General features: G+C 39.0%; 1 protein-coding gene across 1 annotated transcript; it reads right to left on the minus strand.

Moving 5' to 3' along the window:
- Positions 1 to 3,166: 3,166 nt before the first annotated feature.
- spmip11 (sperm microtubule inner protein 11) lies at positions 3,167 to 3,964 on the minus strand (the record flags this gene model as incomplete). The annotated part of the gene is made up of 3 exons (XM_080445163.1): positions 3,167 to 3,215; positions 3,356 to 3,485; positions 3,802 to 3,964. 3 exons carry the CDS (start codon positions 3,962 to 3,964, stop codon positions 3,167 to 3,169), a joined length of 342 nt encoding a protein of 113 aa, XP_080301289.1.
- Between the last annotated feature and the right edge of the window lie 21,396 nt (positions 3,965 to 25,360).

Consider the following 25,360-nt stretch of genomic DNA (forward strand, 5'->3'; position numbering starts at 1 on the left):
CCTAAACTCATACTTTGTCGCACGAAAATAGCAGATCTACAAGCTACACTTAAGTAAAAGTATCAATACTGCAATATAGAAATACTCTGTTACAAGTTACAAGTAAAAGTCCGGAATTCAAAATGTACTTGAGTAAAAGTACAAAAGTATTGGCATCAAAATGTACTTAAAGTACCAAAAGTAAAAGTACTCATTATGCAGAATGTCCCATTTCCATTTTTCAAATGTAAAAAAATCTTTTGGTAATAGCCGATCCACAAGCTCACATATGCAACGCATGTGTGAGCTTGTGGATCGGCTATTTTCAAATGGCCGAAATGTATATAGGGCTGAAGTGGGTAATGTACGTTTGGTAATGATAATCAAAATCTACAAAGTAACTAGTAACTAAAGTTTTCAATTAGAGTAAAAGTACAATATTTGGATCCAAGATATCAGTGGAGTAGAAGTAAAAGTATTGGAAAGTAAAAAGTACAAATACCTCAAAATTGTACTTAAGTACAGTACTTAAGTAAATGTACTTAGTTACTTTCCACCACTGACACCGCATCACGTCCACGGCGTGTTGTGAACTTGTAGCTCTGCTATTTTTGACACACGACGACGCATAAATCAGTCTTTAAAGGGCTAATTTATGCTTCGTTGCGCGTCTATGACGCTCTACGAAAATAACTGACTTTCAAAATAACTTGGATATTATATTTTTTTCCTGTTAAACTGACCCACTGAAAATCAGCGATATTCACTCTGCGACGAAATATAGATTCGGGCTTTAAAGTTTGGGAGATCACAAAGTTATCGAGTGACTGTGACCATTGAAGAGTGATTCATATAGTGAAAGAATTTATAGAATGGACATGCGTTTATTAAAAAAAGAAAATGTGCATTGTATGTATTCTATTTCTATCGGCTGTCCATAGACTTATGTTGATTGTTAACTCTTGGGATGGGGGGGGAGGGTACGGGGGAGGGGTGAAGGGTGGTCTCGCCCCCATACTACTGAAACAGTGTTTTTTTTTTGCTCAGGCCTGAAGATGAATCCTTCCGTATTTGTTACGTTTTCTTTGTATTTTCCCTTTGGTTGAAGGGGTTGAAAGGGGGGAGTGTTTTGCCGAGTTAAACGACCAGAAGAGTTGAGGACTATGATGACAAAGAGATAAATATCATTTCCCCTTGAAGAAAAAAGAATAAAAGATTTAATGGCTGTTTTGATTGGTTTTTGTGTGATTAAGTAATTGCTAGAAAAGATGTAATATGTGTAGAAAGATGTGGCAACGACTGATATAGCCTTTCCTACAATAGGCACTGTGCATACATGCAGCCATAGTGGTGGAAGAAGTACTACATTTTTTTACTTAAGTAAAAGTATCAATACTGCAATGTAGAAATACCCTGTCATAAGTAAAAGTCCGGAATTACATTTTTTTACTTGAGTAAAAGTATCAATACTGCAATGTAGAAATACCCTGTCATAAGTAAAAGTCCGGAATTACATTTTTTTACTTGAGTAAAAGCATTGGTATCAAAATGTACTTAAAGTATCAAAAGTAGAAAGTACTCATTATGCAGAAAGTCCCATTTCAAAAGTTTTCAAATGGATAAAAATGTATTAAAATCTTTTGAAAATAGCAGATCTACAAGCTCACAATGTGTCGCATCGCGACGCATTGTGAGCATGTAGATAGGCTATTTTCAAATGGCCGAAATTCTGGGACAGAGAAAGGTTCTAGAGTCAGAATGTTGGTGAAATTGTGTGGTTTGTGGAGATTGGGTCCAGTATTTAGTTCAGTGACCATCAGTGTTGATTTTGTCGACTAAAAACTATGACGAAAAATGTTCGTCGACCACCTTTTTTTCACTGACGAAAACGAAATAAAAACTAAGCTATGATGACTAAAACTAAGACTAAATATATTGACAATTTCGTCGCACCGAGTGCCGCGCTGTGAGCTTGTAGATCTGCTATTGTTGAAAAATCATGAACATTTGTAAAAATATATATATATATTTCTTAAAGCGTGCATTTGTAACTCAAATCTTTGCTTCTGGGAGGTCCCTGGAACAAGATATTTTGAGATGGGGGTCCGCGGCCAAATACATATCATTTTGGGGGTCCTTGACATGAAAACGTTTGAGAACCACTACTATAGAGTTCAGTGTGTACATGCTTGACAGTTACAGCCTGAGCCTCTGAATATTTCAAAGCTTCCTGTGTGTGTGTGTGTGTGTGCGTGTGCGTGTGCGTGTGTGTGTGTGTGCGTGTGCGTGTGCGTGCGTGTTGTGCAATCTTACTCGCTCAATGGCCCTGTAATTGGAAACCTCGCTGCTTGGTAAGAGGTTAGAGTGGCCGCTACAGCACTGTACTGTATGTTCCCATGGATTAAACTAAGAAACTAAAACATTCAGAGAAAGATAAAGATGGAATTATGTCAAATTAATTAACTGCATTATGTTATGCATTAATGTTTTATTAACATAAATATGTATTCTCCACCAAGGCTAATTAACACAATTCACACAATATTGGCAGCTTACATGCTGCTCAAACCTGAACCTCATCAAACTAATATAAGCTAACCCAAATAGCTCATACCGTAAACATGACCTCACAGCTCTTCAAACAAATTCATATTTAACATTATGCCCAGCTGCCATAGTGTGTGGGTGTATAACTTTGTTTTAATAACTTTTACTACATTGAAATATCTTTAAATATCTGAGGAAATAAATTATATTTATAAGTGAAATAAGTGAAATAAGTGAAATAAGTGAAAATGTAATTGCATAGATACATACATACATACATACATACATACATACATACATACATACATACATACATACATACATACATCTACATACATACATAGATACATAGATACATAGATACATACATAGATACATACATAGATACATACATAGATACATACAGTACATACATACATACATACATACATACATACATACATACATACATACATACATGCATACATACATACATCTACATATATACATACATCTACATACATACATACATACACACACACACACACACACACACACACACACACACACACACACACACACACATACACATACACATACACATACAGACTAGACAGCTGGCCCTTTCAACACTGTAACATATCAAACTGTGACATATCGTTCAGAACAGGTTGAAGTCCCGATCGGACATCGTCATCTCTTTCACAAACCTATAAGAAACCAGACAGAGGACAATCACAGGAATGAACATTCAAAGAAATCAGTCAGACACCAGATATCGTCTCTGTCGGGTGGAAAACCTCCACCCGACAGAGGTTTCTGCCCCGATGGCACCGATCATTCTACTTACCTGGTCATCTCACTGTTCTTACGGGGGAATCTCTTCACTTGGGCCCAGGGCTCCAGTCTCTGATCCTGTGATATCAGCCATCCATACTGCTGGTTGTCAGTCAGAGGCAGTAAGTACAGTTGGTTAGGGGCTAGAGAAGACATAACATTATAAGGATAATGAGCAAATCAACCACTTTCAACCTGGTGTCCCTATTTTGCGCAGGTCATTAATGGAGAAAACTGTCACAAATGATCAAAAAGTGTCCTTTTATTGTGGAAATAGCTCACAATTTGTCGCGTTGCAATGCATCGTTAGCCTGTACAGTAGATCAGTCATTTTCGGCAAATGTTCACCCCAGTCTATGCTTATGAGGGTCAAACTAATACTGAATGCATGCAAGTGTATCAAACGAGGGAAAAGATTGTGTTAGATTCCACCAGCTTCCATGTTGAGACTGGACTCACATCTAGGTGTATGAACCCTCTGGACCATGTCTGTGTATCTCTGCTGGCTTCCATGGTGGATGTCAGCGCTGTGGGGGGGCAGAGGCTGGCGGTACACACTGCATGTGTCTGTGCAGCGCAGGGTCTCTGGGTGAGGCTGGGAGGACCAGCATCTTGAATTCATTCCACTGTCTGCATGGAGACATGTTACTTTATGAAACCTCTTATCTCCATATTCTGTTTTTGTTTTTTCGTAAATTACTTTAACTACTATACTGTATCATACTCAGTGGTGTAAAGTAACTAAGTACATTTACTCAAGTACTGTACTTAAGTACACTTTTGAGGAATTTTTACTTTACTGGAGTATTTCCCATTTTCAGTACTTTTACTTCTACTCCACTACATCTTAGAGGCAAATATTGTACTTTTACTCCACTTCAATTATTTGAAAACTTTAGTTACTAGTTACTTTGCAGATATAAATTATGATATTATAAAACATACAGTAACCACTTTAGCCCTATTTTATACATAGGCTATTTGAAAATAGCCGATCTACAAGCTCACAACGCGTCGCATCGCGACGCGTTGAGAGCTTGTAGATCTGCTATTTTCAAACATTTTAGTACTTTTACTTTTGGTACTTTAAGTACATTTTGATGCCAATACTTTTGTACTTTTACTCAAGTAAATTTAGAATTCTGGACTTTTACTTGTAACAGAGTACTTCTACATTGCAGTATTGATACTTTTACTTAAGTAACACATTTGAGTACTTTTTCCACCACTGCGTCACACAAAAGTATCAAAAGTAGCAGATCTGCAAGGTCGAAACGAACCTTGATACTTTTTCTATTTTTGCATTTGAATCTTGAAAAGTCACAGTTTTGGACAGGAGGAGAATGTTTAAAAACAATCCCAATAAAAGGAAGAGTGGCAAATAGAAATATATTAGCAAGTCAATTTATTGCACTATTACTAATACAAGAGGTGACCTGACCAACGTAAAGTGGTGTCGTCTTACTCCAGAGCTATTGGCTTGCATGCTCAATTTACCATGTGAAAGAGACGCTCCTCTTGAATTTAATACCATTTTATCCCCAATGGGGTTCTGGTGGCCCATAGTTGTTATTCCAAAGAAAGCCATGTGCTGCGTTGAGTGTTCCTCACCACTCTGATGGTGATGCTAGCAAATAAATGAAAACATTATATAAACCCAGCCTTGTAATGCATTGTTTGGATGGAACCATGGCAACATGGACTGCCCCCCACCAGCAGCCAATTGGCACCGGTCTTGGGCCAGTATACAGTTTGCCTCTGAATTCACACCAGTGTCACCACTAATAGTCCAGGCCAGGGGTTCCCAAAAGTTTCAGCTCGAGACCACCAAAAGATACATTTGGCATCTCCACAGGACCCAAAATTACAAACATACATTTTGAGCTAATGACTTAAGCCCTATTTAAAGAAAAAGTGAAAATAGCCAATCTACAAGCCGAGCTAGAAGCTCACAATACGTCACGTTGTGAGCTTGTATCACTTTCTTCACTATTTCTTAAACCTTTTTAAAATTGGCTTCCAAAGTTTGCAGGAGGGGCCCGTTTTACAGATAAAAAAAAGGGGATATTTACCTGCAACTCAGAAATATGGTTGCTTGACCTAGAAACAATGCTAAATGCAATAAACAGGCCAACAGAGACCCACTGGCCCAAAGCCTGACCCTGAACTTCAGAGCCTGAACCAAAAAGACCTCACATACAGAGGTACAATTAATAAACAGGCAAAGTATCCACTCGTTTCCTGGGGCATTGTGGGCATCACTTCCTGTCGATTTGATCCATGATTCCAATATCAAAACGACAGGAAGTGATGCCCACAACGCCCTACGAAAACTTGTGGATAGGCAACTACAGTACCTGGAGCCCAGAGCAACAAGGGCCACCGAAGACTCATCTACAGTAAGATGGCCAGAAGAGCCGCATGAGATTTTCTGCTCAGGGTCTCTCAACAGTCTCAATAATCACTTCTGCACACAAAAGGCAAAATATTTGGCTTTGCTGTCCTTTCTGGTTGCCCACGGCCCCTGCACCGAGGTTGCACTAGAACAGGGATGGGCAACTTTTTTAAGCATACTTAACCATTTCTCAAGATTAGTGAGATCTACATTAGCCAAGACGGTGAAAATCAAGAGCGCTTTTATGTCTTATAACTAACTGCTCATCTAAAAAATGCAAGCTTAGAATAAGTCAATAATTTGATGAAGAGATAATTATCTAACAACATTTGTCACTCATTTAACACATCGGGTGCCAAACACGGTCTGAACCGTGTTTGCGCAGAGTAGCGGTCCGGTGCCGAACACGGTCCAGACCGTGAAATATGTCTTTTTGTTTTTTTCGTTTTTCTCCACACGGGCGGGGCTAGAGCAGCTCTGGGAGTACCCATTGTGATCTTGAGAAGGATAGGCCAGATAGATCACCGGAAAAACAAAAACATGGCTGCCATCCACTTCCTGTCTATTTCCTTCTTTAAAACACCTATATCTCCGAATCTGTTTCCGGTGGGGAAAACCGGTCATGCGCGATGCGCGATCCCCCCCCATTGTAACTCGCGAGTGAAATGTTATCGTTCCAGGTTGTAGCCTAGCCTGGTAAACCCTCCCTCCGGAAATCTCAATTCTATTTGATTCCTGGAGTGAGTCTGGCATGAACCGCCTCTCTGCAATATTGGCTGTGTATGCCAAACGGCCGCGCCTATCAGCGTCGTCGCTCATTGTTCTGTGATTGACAGCTTACGTTGGCCAATCAGGTGGCGAGTTCGAGTGAGCCCAAAACACGAACGGCAGCCATCTTTTTCTTGTGCGGCCAATTCTCCGCTATTTTTTGACTTCAAAAAGCTCTCTAACTTCTATTTTGAGGCACGGAATTTACTTATAAGATATCGTTTGGATAGAATTGAGTTGTTTAACTTCATATATGTGGTCAATTAATCATGACAAAGCCTATTTAAAAAAAAAAAATTAGAGAACCGGTAGGGGCGGGCAGTGACACCATTGTACCCGAAAAAGGCAACCCATTTTGGGTATGGCTGTCTCAAAAGTCCCGTCGCGTCACATTAAGACTGGTGAACTGCTGATTGGCTGAAGGGGAAAAATTATCATTGGCTGAAGGGGTTGTCAGTCAACGGTATTACTCCCGCCCAACTCCAGCACAGCCAATATTGCAGACAGGCGGATCATGCCAGACTCACTCCTGGAATCAAATAGAATTGAGATTTCCGGAGGGAGGGTTTACCAGGCTAGTTGTAGCCAGGGTCATCGCGCAACATGAATGGATGTTTTTTTTTACATGGATTTGCTCCTCGTGGAGTCTAGAGCTTTAAACAGCAAAGCGCAGTCAATGGGGAGAATGCTGGCACCCAACGTAAGTTGTTATGAAAAAATGCTGGCACCCAATGTGTTAATATGTATGATAAAGGCTAAATGCATTATGAAAAAAAAGTGTTATACATGAACTTTTAAAATGCTGATGACAGCACTTGATCAAGGTTCATGTAAGGTACAATGGTTGAAATCTCAGTTCCTTATTTGTTTTTCTCAGTTCTCAGTGTGGTTTGTCTGAACGTGTCTGAAAGTACAATATCTTCGCCATCACTGCACAGTTTTAGCTGATAAGACAAATAAACAGCAAAACATATTGCAGACAACACTTGATCCAGCTTACACCAATATTATGTGGCTGAGATTTCAGTTCCTTCTTTCTTTGTCTCGGCTGGAGAAGTCTTGTGAAAGGATTTGTTGTTTGTCACAAAAGGGTCTTTCCGAGTTCTTTTCCTTCACCATCGCCATATAGTTGTTGCTGAGGACTGAGGAGACGAATACATTTCCCATTTGACATGGCCAACAAAAAGTTTATGTCTTTTATATCATGGCCTATGTTCCTAAACTCATTCTACTGATGTCTGATCATTAGCTGTGGTTGAAAACTATTAGCAGTGGTGGAAAGTAACTAAGTACATTTACTTAAGTACTGTACTTAAGTACACTTTTGAGGTATTTGTACTTTACTTGAGTATTTCCAATTTCCAATACTTTTACTTCTACTCCACTACATCTCAGAGGCAAATATTGTACTTTTACTCCACTACAATTATTTGAAAACTTTAGTTACTAGTTACTTTTCAGATATAAACTATTACATTATAAAACACACATTAACCACTTTAGCCCTATTTTATACATAGGCTATTTGAAAATAGCAGATCTACAAGCTCACAACGCGTCGCATCGCGACGCGTTGTGAGCTTGTAGATCTGCTATTTTCTAATATTTAGTACTTTTACTTTTGGTACTTTAAGTACATTTTGATGCCAATACTTTTGTACTTTTACTCAAGTAAATTTTGAATTCTGGACTTTTACTTGTAACAGAGTATTTTTATATTGCAGTATTGGTACTTTTACTTAAGTAAAGAATTTGAGTACTTTTTCCACCACTGACTATTAGTAGCCTAATAAACAGGTAACACATGTATTGATATGCTGTCATTCCTGTGTCAATTCACGCTGTGGCTGCACCACTCACATGATATGATTCGCTGGGTCCACAATTCAAACCAGCAAACTTGAGCACGACTGGACGGTGGACAAAATGAATGAATGTTTTTGTCTGAGTTTTCTAAATGTTCCATGATCGACCACCAAACAGGCCTCAGGATTGACCGGTTGATAGTAAACACATACATGGTTGCCTGTACATCTGCTCTAGAACAACTGGTTGTTGATGGCACATGGCAGGTCACTACAGTATGGCCTGTTAACAGTGGTGGAAAAAGTACTCAAATTCTTTACTTAAGTAAAAGTACCAATACTGCAATATAAAAATACTCTGTTACAAGTAAAAGTCCAGAATTAAAAATGTACTTTAGTAAAAGTACAAAAGTATTGGCATCAAAATGTACTTAAAGTACCAAAAGTAAAAGTACTAAATATTTGAAAATAGCCGATCTACAAGCTCACAACGCGTCGCGATGCGACGCGTTGTGAGCTTGTAGATCTGCTATTTTCAAATAGCCTAGGTTTAAAATAGGTTTAAAGTGGTTAATGTATGTTTCATTATATCATAATTTATATCTGAAAAGTAACTAGTAACTAAAGTTTTCAAGTAAATGTAGTGGAGTAAAAGTACAATATTTGCCTCTGAGATGTAGTGGAGTAGAAGTAAAAGTATTGGAAATTGGAAATACTCAAGTAAAGTACAAATACCTCAAAATTGTACTTAAGTACAGTACTTAAGTAAATGTACTTAGTTACTTTCCACCACTGCCTGTTAAGTATGCCTCAGGTTTTAAAGCACCAGTGGTGGTGAAAGTACTTAAGTAACGTTTTACTTAAATAAAAGTATCAATACTGCAATGTAGAAATAGTCTGTTACAAGCAGAAGTCCAGAGTATTGGTATCAAAATATACTTACCAAAAGTAAAAGTACTCATTTTGCAGAATGTTTCACAAGTTATCATTATGTCCAAAGTGTAATTTTTTGTTGTTGTTGAAAATAGCAGATCTACAAGCTCACAACGCGTCAGTGTACAGCTATGTGTATCTAACTAAATACTATATCACAAGTATAAAAGCTGTGTTAGCCAAGACAGTGAAAATCACCAGCGCTTTTGTCTGTATAACTGCTAATCAAAACAAATCTAACTTAGAATAAGTCAACAATCAAACTTTTAAAATACTGATGACAGACCTTGATCAAGTTTCATTTAAAAAAAAAAAGATTTAATTTCCACTCCTTGGTGTGTGTGTGTGTTTTTTTTTGCCACTGTATATTTGCACATAATTACTGTATGTGAAATGTGCACTCTCTGCATTTTACCCCTTCCTATAACTACTAGGAGCTGTGAGCAGCCATTCTACAGCGCTCTGGGAGCATATGAGTCTTGCTCAGGGGCACACATTGACACATTGCTGCCCTGGCCTGGAGTCAAACCTGCAACAACAAGGTCATTAACCCATTAAGACCTGAGAAGATTCTAGAAATGTCTTCTAAATCCTAAAAAAAAAATTGGAAAAAAAAAACTTTTTTTCCTCGATTTTTCAAAAATAGCAGATCTACAAGCTCGTAGCGCGGCACTCGGTGCCGCGCTATGAGCTTGTATATCTGCTACTTTTGAATAGCCTAAAGAAATCTAAAGTGACACAGATGCGTTCCAGGTATCAATGGGTTAACCACTCAGCTATGGCCATTACAGTATGACTGGAAAACCAGTCAGAATGTCAGTTGGTAAAAGCAGTGCTTGTTTTCTTCGAGTTCTGTCTCCATTCAGGGTCCTGTGTCCACACCCTCAATTACTCAGGTGTAACTAGTCACTGATCACCTCTTCCCCTATAAAACCTGGTGTCCGCTCACTTTCACCCGCCTTGGCCTTCTGTGTACGCACATGGCTTTTCTGAGCAAGTTATAGGCAACTGATTGTTTTGCTTTTTTAGAACTTCTTGAGTTTAGGCCAGAGGTCTTCAACAGGGGGTCCGGGACCCCTAGGGGGTCCTCAGAGCTACTATAGGGGGTCCGCCAAATCTTTGTGTGATAGGATTTAGTTTTTTTTACATTAACCACTTGAACCCTAGTATTCCTTTTCTGAGGGGAACATTAGCCGAAAATAGCAGATCTACAAGCTCTTGAGAGCTTGTAGATCGGCTATTTTTGGCAAAGAGGCTATAGGCGTAGAGGGAAAAAATAGCAGACTAAGTAAAAAAAAAACTTTAATCTGAAACACATTTTTATACAATATAGAATAGGGGGTCCCTGCTTCATCTCTCTCTCAGCTAGGGGGTCCTCGGCCTGAACACGTTGAAGACCCCTGGTTTAGGCCATTGTGTTTATTTTAGATGGTCAGTGTTGATGACCAAATGTGAACAGGCTGTTTGTAGGCCAGTTGTTAGAGGTATGTGCTGTAATGTTGCCTTTGTAAATCTTGACCTTCATATTGTGAGTTCTACGCTTGTCCACTCCCGGCCCCTGGGCCCCTGGGCCTGAGACTGCCTCAGGGGCCCAATGTGAACCCCAACAAATCATAACAGGGGTGTGGCACAGTGTGAATTAACACAGGAATGACCCTGGCAACATATCACTAGTCCAGGTGTGTTACATGGTAGCGGCTACTAGGCATCTACAGCTAATGGGAAATGTTTTTGTCTCAACAATGCAGCAGTGGTAAACAAAGGGAACTTGGAAAGTTTATCTCATGATAAACCACAAATCATTTGACAAAAAGAAAGAAATAGGGAACTGAAATCTCACCCATATACAGTACTATTATGTTCAGCATACAGTACATGAAACTGGATAAAGTGCTGTCATCAGTATTTTATTTGTCTGAGCAGCAACAACTGCACAGCGATGGTGAAGAAATTTAGCTTAGCTTTAGAATAAGCATAAGCAGCCTATTTAGCCGGCTACTTTTTTATTACATTTTTAGTGCTTCTTTCTGATTGTCCTACACCTCCCTATGCAGTGTTGTATCGGTGATTTTGTTAGCGGTGGGACTTTATTTTAATGACGTCACGCGCACGTCCCTTAGCACCTAAACTACAGGTCACACAATGGACAATTGATGTGCATTTAGGCTCATTAGTCGGGAGCCTTTGTAAACTTTGTTGAGGTGTGAATTAAGGGTTGTTTTAAATCAATGCATGTGCATGCTCCTGCTCAAAAAAGGGGTTGCACGGCGTGTTACTGCGTCCCATGACCAATGCATCCCTGTCCTGTATGTCAATGGTGTAAGGAGCTCTGAATCCAACTGAGACTGAACACTGAGACTGAACAATTGTAACATAAACAAACCTAGCCAATAAGAACACTTCTACAAGCTAACAAAGTGTTTCATGTAGGCCCATTTTTAGCTTGGGTGCACCCCCCCATTTCTAAACCCCTCCCCTTCAAAACACCCCTATTCCGAATCCCCCCCCCCCCCCACTCCTACACCCCCCCACTCCGAATTTTTTTTTAGGAGTGGGGGGGTGTAGGAGTGGGGTGGTTTTGAAAACTTTGATGAATCAGGTCGATTTTACATTATGTCAAGGAAGACAAAGAAAGAGCAAAGGAAGAATTGTGCTTATTTTCTATCTATTCATTACAATACGGGCCAAAATATTTAAACCCAACAATGTTACAATGACTTCAATCAGCAGCCTATTATGTTTTTTTTTCCTTTCCTTTTGTACCGTCTATACCTTGTAGCCTACCCCAGCGAAATGTCATGACGGTATGAAATAATATACCAGTCGAAAACATAAGAAATACATAAGAAATGGGCCAAAGCACATGAGCATGCACTCAGGAAAAGCAGACAGACAAATCTGCTGAAATGATATTGTTGCAGTAGGTTGAATTAAGCTGTGCTAAAGAAATGGGACATGAGACTGGAAAAAAAAATCTAATGCATTATTATCTGACCAAGGCAATAGAGACACACGGGGACTACAAATTTCACGCCCACTTTTGAGACAGCGCCGCTACTCCCGGTCAGTTAGAACGATGAACTGCAGCTGCCAATGTATTCCCTATGAGAGGATATGAAAGTTAGCCTACTTTTAAAATTATCCTGCATTAACTGAAGACGATATTGATTTAAATAAAAAATATGTTTCCAAATGTATGGAGTGTCTTTGTCAACATATCTTCTTGTTTTCTTAATAGTTGATGTGTTTCACATTTAATTTGCCACTTTAACGAGTTACCCATAATGTTAACACAGCAGAGGGTAGACAGCAGACGGGCATTTCACTGTCTTTACGAGCGCCGAGCGCCGACCACTGGCGTACCCACTGTAGAGGCAGGAGAGGCGGTCGCCTGCCCAACTAAGATCTCGCCTCCCCTAAAAAAAATAATAACCCGAAAATATGTCATTGCGTGCTTAATGTCCTCAAAGTCACGCATCCAACAAGATTTGAACTGAGCAGATTGGAACTTCTGTTCCAGAGATAATGACCAAAACCTATTGAAAACGGCCACTTTCGCCAGTTTTCTGGGTATCGAAAACCTCAAGGGATGCGTCCGTGACGTATATACCATGCGACCACTTAAACTATGGATCTCCGATGCTAGCGGTTTTGACATACTGATGGAGTATATTATAGTATATTGTGGGTAGTATATCGAGATGAAAGATATGGGACATTAAAAAGGACAAATTAAACAAATGGGACAGATTATTAGAACACAAAAAAAATCGCTACAGCCTCAGTAGTTAACCAGTGAAATGACGGTATTTTACAATGCCTCTCATAGAGATTGCATTGAGAGCTGCAGTTCATCGTTCTAACGGACCCCGAGTGTCAAAAGTGGGCGTGGATTTGTAGGCCTTCCGCTTCCGGCCGTGTGTCTCTATGGGCTGGTTTTAAAAGGGAGGGGCCTATAGGAAAAGGTCCTGCCCCATACTGTTTATATATTCTTGCCATTTGTGTCAAATGACCAGAAGATCTTGAAGAACTGAATAGAGAGGATACATTTAGATTCCAGGTATGTATATTATTACATTAAGGTAATGTTTTGATTTGAAGGTTGATTGAAAATGAGCTAGATGGCACAATGGAAGGCAGAATGCTTCTTGTGAAGGTTGAAAAGATAAAAGCAGGTAGCTAAAATCACAGTATCATGTGCACAGTTAGCGCAACATGTGGCATTGTTAAAGAAAACAAAAATATATATATATCGGGTGTGACATGAGGCAGGTATTGAGTCAACAACCCATGATATCAACTGTAAGTATACATGTGATTGCAGAGCGCAGACATGATACTGTATGCCTGAGTGGCTACTCAGTGGATATGTATTTATTGTAGTTTGTGCAAATGGATTGCATTGCAGTAGCATTTCAGTTCTTGGGGCGCTGAGTCATTTTTAAGGAGTGTCATGTAATTCCCCTGCCCAATGTGCTGCAAAAGGCTGTTCAATATCATAATCCACCAAAACAACATTATTGTCCCCACAATTAAAGTAAAATCCATTCTTAAACCATAATGATAGTTATAGAGGCATTGCCTCATTAATAATGTATTGGTCATTTGAGTTGATTAGAATGATTTGTGTGTCAGCCAAATCTATAAACTGAATTAATCAGAAAAGTTTTTAAATTCGGGTTAAACACATTCATTGAGTGACCTGGCGGTGCACACAAATGTTTTATTTATGACATGGCCAGAAATTCAAAGTGCTGCTCAATGACAATGTTCTCTAAGACCTTTGAATAGTTGCATGTACAATGCAATAATAATACAATAATGACACTACTAGCCTACTACTATTACTAATAATAAAAGTATTATTATTATTATTATTATTATTATTATTTGAAACACTTATAATCGGCTGATTGCTTAGAACCGGGCTCAAGAGCCACTGAGAGGGCCTAGCTGGTTTGTACGGCCAGCCAGTTGTCCTGGTACTCTGTGTAGGGTCAATATGTTCCTCGAGCGTCGCTGATTACACTGGATTGCCTGATGAGCTATTCCTGATTGGGTCGATGTTGTTCCCTCTGGAAGGGTTAAGACTGGGTCTAATGCCGATGATGAGACTAGATCAACCCTGACATACGGCTTGTTTTATAACACTGAGGGTGGCTCCTGACATCACGGCGGTGATGTCAGGTGGTGTCAGGCATTCCCACATATGGAGCTGGCTATGTCTGTCATGCCCAAACCGGGGACTACGATGTCAGTCCTGGATGGTTCCGGTTATCTCCGTATATGGGGTTTCTAGAAGGAGTGTTCTGATGTCAGAGCTAGGTAGGTTTTAGGAATCTCCTTTCCTAGCTATTCTATACTGTCAGACTTTGTCTCCATTTATGGGGATAGGCGAGTATGCCCCGAATGTTCGTAACATTATTATTATTATTATTATTATTATTATTATTATTATTATTATTATTATTATTATTATTATTATTATTATTATAGTAATAATTAGTATTAGTCATTGTCATTTATTATTATTATTATTAGTAGGCTAGTAGTATAACAATAATTCAGCATTTTTTAAATGCATATGAAGAAATACAAATCAGAGGGTGACTCTAGACAATGAGTCACTGCATGGGTGAGAAGTCACTGAATAACATTTTCTTTGCAATTTCTGGCCAGGCTTTGACCTTCTAATCAGTTCATCACCATGGATCTTGGTGCAGCAGCTACATCAACACCATCAACTCATCGCCAGTGCACCATTGAGATTAAAAATGAGTGTTCTTCCCATACACTCACGAACCCCGGGTAGTCGTTTATTCTTTTTAGCAATGTGTTTTCTATAACTTTATTTAATCAGTTGCTCTAACCATAGCTCAATGGCTCTAACTTTATTTTTCTTCCTTCTATCAAGGATGTTCATTTTAAGTGGCCAGTGCTCCAACCCGTTATCAGATACCGTTGGCCCTTCCAAGGAGACGACTGCTCTGTTCATTAAGACAGCATATGGAGCTAGGGGTGCTGTCGGTGTCTTCACCTACGATCTCGTCAAAGCCAAAACGAACGAATGCACAGGAAAGAAAATTGCTGTCATGTTTTCGGTGCCCTTTGACTACAACCTGTACACAAACGTGTTTTCAGCAGGATTCTTTGGAACAGACCGAACATGTGATACATATCTTTATAATGAGATGTACCACAACTCAGGGAAGGAGTTTGTCACTCATAAAGCAAATGAGCCCATCACTGTGACATACAGTGATTTTACAATCACAGCCACAATGCCAGACACTTGCGCACCTGTCATGAAGGTGGAAATTCATGACAAGGGAAATAAGCAGGGGTGTAGTGGAGGGGGGACGTGGGAGAGCGGCGCTCACTCACTTCTCTAACTGCTGAAATTGATTATGTTTTTTTATTATTCTTTTTCTAAAGAAATTATTTTTAATCATTTGCACATTTAAAAGCAACACATTTGTAACAACAGCATAATATTGGGCTGTGCAGGTGAGATTTAGAAAACCCTGTGGGATTTATGAAGTTAATCCCACCTCATTAAACAAATACAGGTCAAATACAATACAATACTGGCAGGCGCGGGGGGGGGCTACCTTATTTGAGACATGCATTTGCCATCTAGAGTTGCTGTCAGATTGAATTTGGGCTTGTTATACAACAGCACCTTACATACACACACATATCTATTCTACTATGATCTTTATTGCAGCAATTAATCTCCTACAATAAAAAAGTTAAAAATAAAATAAAACCCAAATAACTCATTTAAGTAGGCCTACTGCATTTACACAATGCACAGTTTTGTTGACCTGAAGTTAACTGTAAAGTACTATCTATTCTATAATTTGATCGACAATGGGACCAAGGCAAATCTATACGTTTATTAGTTGGCAGTCTGTACCTTCTTCCTATATTGATGCCTGTAATCAAAGTATACTGTAAACTACTATATGCAGCCACAAGACTTGATTCATTGTGAAATTGTTTGGAAACAAGATTAGTTGTTGTGTTTTATTATCAATGTAATGATTTGGATCTATATTGTACTTTTTTTTAATCCTCAATGGTGAATGTCATGTACACAAGAAAACAATTCATTTACTAATCATTTTTTGTTTCCCCCCTCCATACTCATGTTAAATCAGTACTGTTTGGTATTATTCTATATAAAGCTTAAATATAAAAAAGCAGGATAATCACTGGTCCATTTTCCTTGAAAATAAAATCACGTAATCTGAGTCTCTTGGATATGTATTTGTTTAACCTACTGAATAACTATTATTACTATTGTACTATTACGTTTTTTTGTGTATGACATTACACTTGTCAAGTGTTCAGGATACCACTGAAATACATATGGAGTAAAACGTTTTACATTATCACCAAGCATGCAAAGTTAGCTCATACTGTACAGAACTAACAGAAAAGCAACTGCTACTGTTTACTATTTTTTTCACCCCTGCTCCCAACATGATCAGGAATTGGACAGACCACTCATAATACTATGACATTTGCACGCATAATACACAAGTACATGATGAATACTAATTAATCCTATATATATTTCAATCAAAACGTTTGTGATGCCCACTGAAGTCAAACACATTATGTTTATGTGAAAAAAAAATGTTTCAAATGTTTTAAATTAAAGAATTAAAACGGTGCATTTTTCGAGTTTATCGTAGTTCAATACAATCGGATGGAATTTTTCAGTCTCATGAATGGGCTGACTGAATTATATGTGTATGTGTTGAGAGTATCTATATTCATTTTTTTAACACACAGTTTTTATTCATCTGCTTTTTACAAAAAGAGTAACAGTTTGACACTAGGTGGCAGTGTCAGACCGTGGTACGACCGGGGACTGTAGGCCAAGATCACAGCATGAAATGTTGATTTCTTCTCATAGTTGAGAGTGAATTCACAGAAAGAGAAGTCACATCTGTCTGTATCACCACTTATCCTGTATTTCATCCTGTTTTTAAGGTAATTATAGCTATTATCATGTTCTGCAGCCTGGTACCTGTAACATATAGGGAAGCTATTTGTATAATGGTTAGTATTGATTGAATTAATTATGTTATTGATTACTGTTGTGATGTTTTAGATTCAGCTTTATCGTCACATCACAGGTTTACAGACAAGTGGGTGAAATCCTTTTTCATACAAGCTCCATTGTTTGAGGTTTTCCAGAAGGGAAAGAAGATTTGAGATAGATAGAAAAGCAAAGGGGAAAAAATGATAGAAACAAGTCAGATAATCAAAAGTTCCTTGTATGAAAAGGCAATTATAATGTGTGTAGGCCCTATACCAGTGGGGTAAGGTAACTAAGTACATGTACTCAAGTACTGTACTTAGGTAAATTGTTTTGGTATTTTTACTTTACTGGAGTATTTCCAGTTTTCAGTACTACTCTACTACATCTCAGAGGCAAATATTGTACTTTTACTCCATCACAATTATTTGAAAACTTTAGTTACTTTGTAGATTTTGATTATTATAACAAAACATACATTAACCACTTCAGCCCTACATATACTGTACATTTCAGCTAAAAGATTTATATACATTTTGTACATTTGAAAACTTGAAAATGAAATGTGACACTCTGCATAATGAGTATTTTCTACTTTTGGTTCTTTAAGTACATTTTGATGCCCATACTTTTGTACTTTTACTCAAGTACATTTTTAATTCTGGACTTTTACTTGTAACGGAGTACTTCTGCATTGCAGTATTGATACTTTAAAGTAAAACATGTGAGTACTTTTCCCACCACTGTCACTGTGTAACAACACCCTGTCTGCCCCCATCAGGTGTGAAGTTATGAGGAGACACAGGAGCGGTCGGGGGAAAACCTCAAGGACACCTCGGCCAAGTGAGGAAGAGGAGCAGGAGAGTGAAGAAGATGAAGAGTGGACTCCTGGGCTGTCTGGTAATGACAAACACTTTATTACCATATAGTGGAGCAGTGGTCCTCACAAACACTTTATTACCATAGTGGAGCAGTGGTCCTCAAACATGGTCCAGGTCCCCCACATTGATATGGTCTATCTTGTATATATATATATATATATATATATATATATATATATATATATATATATATATATGTATATGTATATATATATATATATATATATATATATATATATATATATATATATATATATATATATATATATATATATATATATATATATATATATAGTGTTAATAATGCGAAGCTAGTTCAGGCAGACAACTCAAAGTAGTGCCAATATACAATTCCCTTTTTAGGTACTGTGTAGATCTGTAAATGACAAATTGCTTTTAATTAGTTCAGACCAACATGTGTGGCTTCTAGACAGTTGGACAGCCAGGGGTTAACTGATATTACAGGCTCTAGTGTTCTGAGAGTGTGACCTTGAACCAGTCACAACTCAGTGGAGAGCTACAGTTATGGACGTGTGGACGGTGGATAAAAACATAGCACACCATTGTCTCAACAGAAAGGGAGTATGACTGTCTACCAGCTAACATTCCAATAATATGCTTATCGTTTTATACCCTACCTTCTGTGTGTGTGTGTGTGTGTGCGCGTGTGTGTGTGTGTGTGTGTGTGTATGTGTGTGTGTGTGTGTGTGTGTGTGTGTGTGTGTGTGCGTGCGTGCGTGCGTGCGTGCGTGCGTGCGTGCGTGCGTGCGTGCGTGCGTGCGTGCGTGCGTGCGTGCGTGCGTGCGTGCGTGTGTGTGTGTGTTTCAGGTGGTCAGGTGACAGAGGGAGTAGCAGCAGTGTGTTCCGCTGACAGAAAGCTGAGAAAACGAGACATCATTCTTTTGCAGGGGGACTTCCTGAGTGTTATTGTACTTCTCCCCATGATATCAGGTATATTATAGCCTGTAATGTAAACAGCACGAGGTACAGTCATACATATAATATGACAATGTGCACAACCAATCTGGAAAACTACATTCTTCAATACTAATGGATTAAAAGGAAAGAAAATATGCTCAGATAAAATGAATATTTTATTGACTATTTTTCGCAGATTAAAAAAAATAGATTTCTGTGCATTGCAGCTGAAGATCAGAGTGGAATCATTCAGTTCCCTTATTTCTCCACAATGTGACAACTCTAGCTGTAGGGAGGTAGTGAGGGAGGAAGTGAGGGAGGGAGGGAGGGAGGGAGGGAGGGGGAGAGAGGATAGGAATTTACTTCAAAATGTCCCCACAGTCCTATGGTATGGAATCCACACTGACTTCATCTTTTAGATATTTCTTCACTCCGCCTGAAAAGATCAAAAAGATGAACGTAACGAGTCGGTCTGGATTCCAGGCTACGACACTCCTCTATAGCTAATTACAATGAGAGACAGTGAGGGAGAGGGGGGAGAGAGAGAGAGAGAGAGAGAGAGAGAGAGAGAGAGAGAGAGAGAGAGAGAGAGAGAGAGAGAGAGAGGAGGAAGTATTTGCCATAAAATGACCTAGAGACCTAGTTGGTTGATCCTAACTCAAAAAAGATAGTTTGGGAATTATCAATAATACACAGTCACACGGATACAAACAAATCTAAGTTTCCCAGTTTTACCATTGTTTACATTTAGCTATCAGTAGAAAGGGGGGGGGGTCGATGGACATGGAACGAGAGTGAAAGAGAAATTGCATTATCCTCCTAAGGTGAGGAAACAGTTGACAAGAAAGGTTACACAATGTCTGTTGTATTGAAGTGGTTTGGATTTCTCATAAGTGATGCAGCACGGTAAAACAGTCTGCGAAATATGGGATCAGTGGGTGCAAACTGACTGATGACATATTCATATCCTTCTTAATGAAGAGAAAAGATGGAAAGCTGGAAAGCTTGTCTTTTAGTTGACTGATGTAACAATCTCCTGCAATGTCCCACAACGAGGGAGAAAGCATTGTCTCCCTCACCAGTCCACTTCTAGCCTTGTGAAGATAATGTTCACATTTATATTTTATTTGAATGCAAAAATGTGTTCTAAATCAAGCCATGTTTATACAGTCAATGTTTATATAAGGTAATTGTCAGTTTTATTTTAAAGGAGTAGTCATATTTTCTATCAATTACAATTACGATTTATTTTGTTTTTGTCGCATTCCTAAGCCAATAATTTGATGCCTAGTCTCCGGTAGGAGAGACTCGAAGAGTTTCGAAGAGTCTCTCCTACTGAGTCTCCTATTGACTGATGACCCGGTCATCAAATTATTGGCTCAGGAATGCGACAAAAAAGTCTCCATGAATTCAAGGCTTCATGGGGTTTGTAATTGATAGAAAATAATTCATGTTTTGGATGAACTACTCCTTTAATAACTATATTCTATAGCTTAACTCAGTGATTCTCAGTGTTTTTTCCTCAGTGTTTTTTTGGACCCCGAGTTTGACATGCATTAGGCCACAGACCCCCATTCCATATGATTTTTATCAAACGGTATCATACGCTGTGTACTCTTCAGTGTTTATATAACTCTGAGAGTGTACACATGGGACCCAAATTAACCATTAGGGGTCCATTTTGTTCCACTTGTATGCTCTCAGAGTTACAGACCCATAGGGGTTCATTCTGTTCCACTTGTACACTCTCAGAGTAACAGACCCATAGGGGTCCATTTTGTTCCAAAGTATCAATCATTTAACTGGGAATCCCCTGAAACCCCCTGAACCCCCTTCTCATTGAGAACCAGTCGTTCAACTAATGAACTCCCTGGTTTCTCCAGGTTTTAGTAATAATTACCAGGATACTCTTCAAACTGGCAGTATTATCTAATTGCAGTATATATCATGATAAATAGTGATATCGATCAATATGGGGAAAAATATATTGTGATATAATATGTTGCCATATATCAGCCAGGAAATGCATACTGGAGCTGCTGGCTGAATTGAATCTGCTGATTGACCTGTCAATCAGTCAAATGCATAGTGGAACAACTGATTGACCTGTCAATCTCAATGAATGTATCAGGGAAGACGGTCACTGAGTGTCCATATTAACATTGATGTCAACTGGAGATTCATTTCAATACAATTACTACACTTACCCCTTCATACTTCCATAAACACACTATTCATCAACACACACCTTCTCTCTCACACACACACACACACACACACACACACACACACACACACACACACACACACACACACACACACACACACACACACACACACACACACACACACAAGCTCTATATTATTATTATTATTTAAAAAATATGTTTATTTCAGAAAAGGGTTTGTTTACAACGTCAAGAGAGAAAGACCCCTTTTCTCTTTTCTTCTTCCTCCCCATATCCCCCCACCCCAGAGGACTATGCCCATACTGTCAACATGACAGACATTCAATTATGACAAGGACTAAATAAAGGAAAAACTACTTAAAAAAAACAAATACATTAAAAAAAGAGAGGGAAAAAAAGAAAAACTAGGTAAATGCATACCATTGTAACATATACCTTGTGGATGTTAAGTGTGGTGTACAGTTTTACAGTACCAGTTTACCGTATACATAGATCCAACATAAAGGTGAGCTATATTACGCCATCACCAAAATACATCCTGCCTTTTGGTCGTAGTTGGTAAAGCACTCTCATTCTGAGTTGCCTGTGCGTCACAAACAGTGACTTTACACACTTTTAATTACTACCTTGTCCAACATGATGGACGACCCAAAACCCGTTCAAAATGAGCCCACACCTCAGCTCTCAACATTGTGAGGAAAGGCCAAGTTCAACTGGAACTACAGGGTCCTGCCAGCGATGTATTATGTATGCTACTGTATAAAAAGATCGGCGGTAAAAAACGCTGGCACTGGCTGTACCCTGTTTTTAAAAACCTCTGGCACTCAATGTGTTAAAGGGTTGTAGGATCATTCCTAAGTTGCGTTAGAGCGCCCCTTGTGGATTTTTTTTTTTTTAATGTGATATTACGTTTATGGCACTCCACGGGTGGTACTTGTGTACATGTAGACGTACTTAGTTACTTTACACCACTGCTTTTCCACAACTACACCTGACCTTAACGACCAAAGTTTCATGATCATTATATGATCATGACATTTCCATGGTAACTTTAATCCACTGCTGTCGCTGAAGTTATGATATAATAAAGGACCCCCATAATTATATGTATTTGGACGTGGACCCCCCATCTGAAAATGTTTTGTGCCAGGGACCACCAGAAGAGAAGATTTGTGTTAAAGAATATATATCAAAATTTCTAAAATGTTCAATAATAGCAGATATACAAGCTCACAGCGTGGCACGAAGTGACGCGCTGTGAGCTTGTATATCTGCTATTTTGTAATAGCCAACGATAAAATCGTTAAAATGACACAGATGCTTATCCGGTTTTAACGAGTTGAAGGATGTTTTCCTTTTCACCAAGCTCTTATTCAAAATATGAATTCACATAATGCATAATCGTGCATAGCTTTATTACTGACAGACTGTTTACACAGAATCCTAGACAGACGGTCATGCATTTTTATGTTTATTCAGAACAATAATAATAATAATAATAATGTAGTCCACACACCTTTGTGGTATTTGTCACTGGATATTTTGGAAAACACCAGCATCTGAATTTAACCCATCCTTAGTGACAGGAGCAGTGGGCACTAGGGGGCAGTGTCTCGGGGAGCAGTTGGGGGTAAAGTATCTTGGTCAGGGACACTTTGACACATTGCTGTAGGGCCTGGAATTGAACCTGAGACCTCTGGGTTCCAAGGCGGGGCTCTATAATCATTCAACTATGGCCGCACCTTGAGCAGTGCATGCTTTGAATAATGTGGTTGGTTGGTTGGTGTGTGTGTGTGTGTGTGTGTGTGTGTGTGTGTGTGTGTGTGTGTGTGTGTGTGTGTGTGTGTGTGTGTGTGTGTGTGTGTGTGTGTGTGTGTGTGTGTGTGTGTGTGTGTGTGTGTGTGTGTGTGTGTGTACTATGTAACTAAAATGTATAGGCAGGTCAGACTGGTCTGGTGACAGAGTACCTTTATCTATCATACGATCTCTTTGGAGTCAATACGTCACCATTCTTAACTATAAGAGAAGGGTCTCACACACAGACTGCATTGAGCCTTCTACTGGAGCTGAACACACACTCACACTCAACACACTCAGACGTCCTCTGATCTGAACAGCAAGCTACAACTCAAAGACTTCACGATGATACTTGTTGCTGCAGTTCTGTTTCTGGCTGTAACAGTCCACTCTGCTCCTCGTTGTGGAATCAACCAGGATCTGGACTGTGAGGAAAACTACAACAATGGTGATCATGAAATTCGGGAACATTCCGTAACGGCCGCGCCGGCGCCATTTATCTACAAATGTGTAAATCCCAGAGCTAAATTTTGGTCCCAGTACGACACTGATCTGGACTGTGGCAATGATCTCGACCTGGTTCTGGACTGTGACGAAGTCTCCACAGCGAGTGGTGTGTACACCATCTACCCCACTACTCCACCTGCCAAGGTCTACTGTGACATGGACACAGATGGAGGGAGGTGGACGGTATTCCAGAGAAGAGTGGACGGCACTCTGAACTTCTACAGACCCTGGGCTCAGTACCGAGCTGGGTTTGGAGACGCATCAGGCGAGTACTGGCTGGGACTGGAGAACATGCATGTCCTTACCAAGGACAAACACTATGAGCTGAGGGTGGACATGGAAGACTTTGAGGGAAACACAGTGTTTGCCTCTTACTCCTCTTTCTCTGTGGGTTCTGAGGCTGATGGCTACAGGCTGCAGGTTGCTGGCTTCCAGGATGGAGGAGCAGGAGACTCACTGACCTATAACAATGGAAAGAAATTCTCAACCTTTGACAAAGATCAGGACACGTCGAGCGCGAACTGTGCAATTAGTCATTACGGTGCATTTTGGTACGGGTACGGTACCCTTGCTAATCCCAATGGTGTTTACCTTTGGGGACAGACGCCTAACGCCTACATAGGTGTATTCTGGTACGACTGGAAGGATTTTTATTACTCCCTGAAGGCTGTAGCGATGAAGATCAGACGTGTTCCTTAAACATGTTTAGGTTCGCATGCATGTATTTTAGAAAAGCACAGCCGTGGTATAAAAGGCATGATGCAATATTTACTCTTTTTCATGGTTTTAATTTGTTTTTTTTTCTCTCTTTGGGACTCTGTTTAGTCCTAAACTCATACAGTAGATATCTGTATTATTATCACATATTGTTACAGTGGTGACCTGTCAGGGCTTTTAAATGAATACATAATCCAAGATGTTGTGAACATCGTCATGAATAAAGAGATGCATGCAAAGACAAAGCAAGGTGTATTGTGTAATGCTTTACTTAAAGGTCGGGTCTATCTTTATAATCACATTTACAATGCATTATAAGGCTTCATAACACTAATGTTTATAATGATACATAACAACTTATAACAAGGTTTATGAAGTATTTTCCGTGTTGGTCAAATTACATTATTATGCTTAGAAGAACAGCATATTATAACTACCATACTTTTGTATTGTAGCTTGTTTTATAAGTATATAGAGGGTCTAAGTGTTTAGAGTGTATGTTATGCAGAGAGACTATGCAGAGATACAGAGAATAAGCTTGCTGTTACAAATATGCACAGGGCAGTGGTGGAAAAAGTACTCAAAATGTACTTGAGTAAAAGTACAAAAATATTGGTGTCAAAATGTACTTAAAGTACCAAAAGTAAAAGTACTAAAATATTTGAAAATAGCCTGTATAAAATAGGGCTAAAGTGGTTAATGTATGTTTTATAATGTAATCATTTATATCTGCAAAGTAACTGGTAACTAAAGTTTTCAAATAATTGTAGTGGAGTAAAAGTACAATATTTGCCTCTGAGAAGTAAAAGTACTGAAAATGGTAAATACTCCAGTAAACATTTAAGTAAACATTCCTCAAAAGTGTACTTGAGTACATGTACTTAGTTACTTTACACCACAGGCACAGGGTCAATAGTATACAGCTACTTCATTCCTATTGTGGGAATGATTTTTAGTTTATTGTAATAATGTTTTACTTAATGTCATATAATGAATATACATATTTGCCATGTTTAATATCTCGAACCACATCAGAACAGCAATACTATCAGTGA

The sequence above is a fragment of the Gymnoscopelus braueri genome (assembly GCF_963280865.1).
Source record: "Gymnoscopelus braueri genome assembly, chromosome: 12".
NCBI lineage: Eukaryota > Metazoa > Chordata > Actinopteri > Myctophiformes > Myctophidae > Gymnoscopelus > Gymnoscopelus braueri.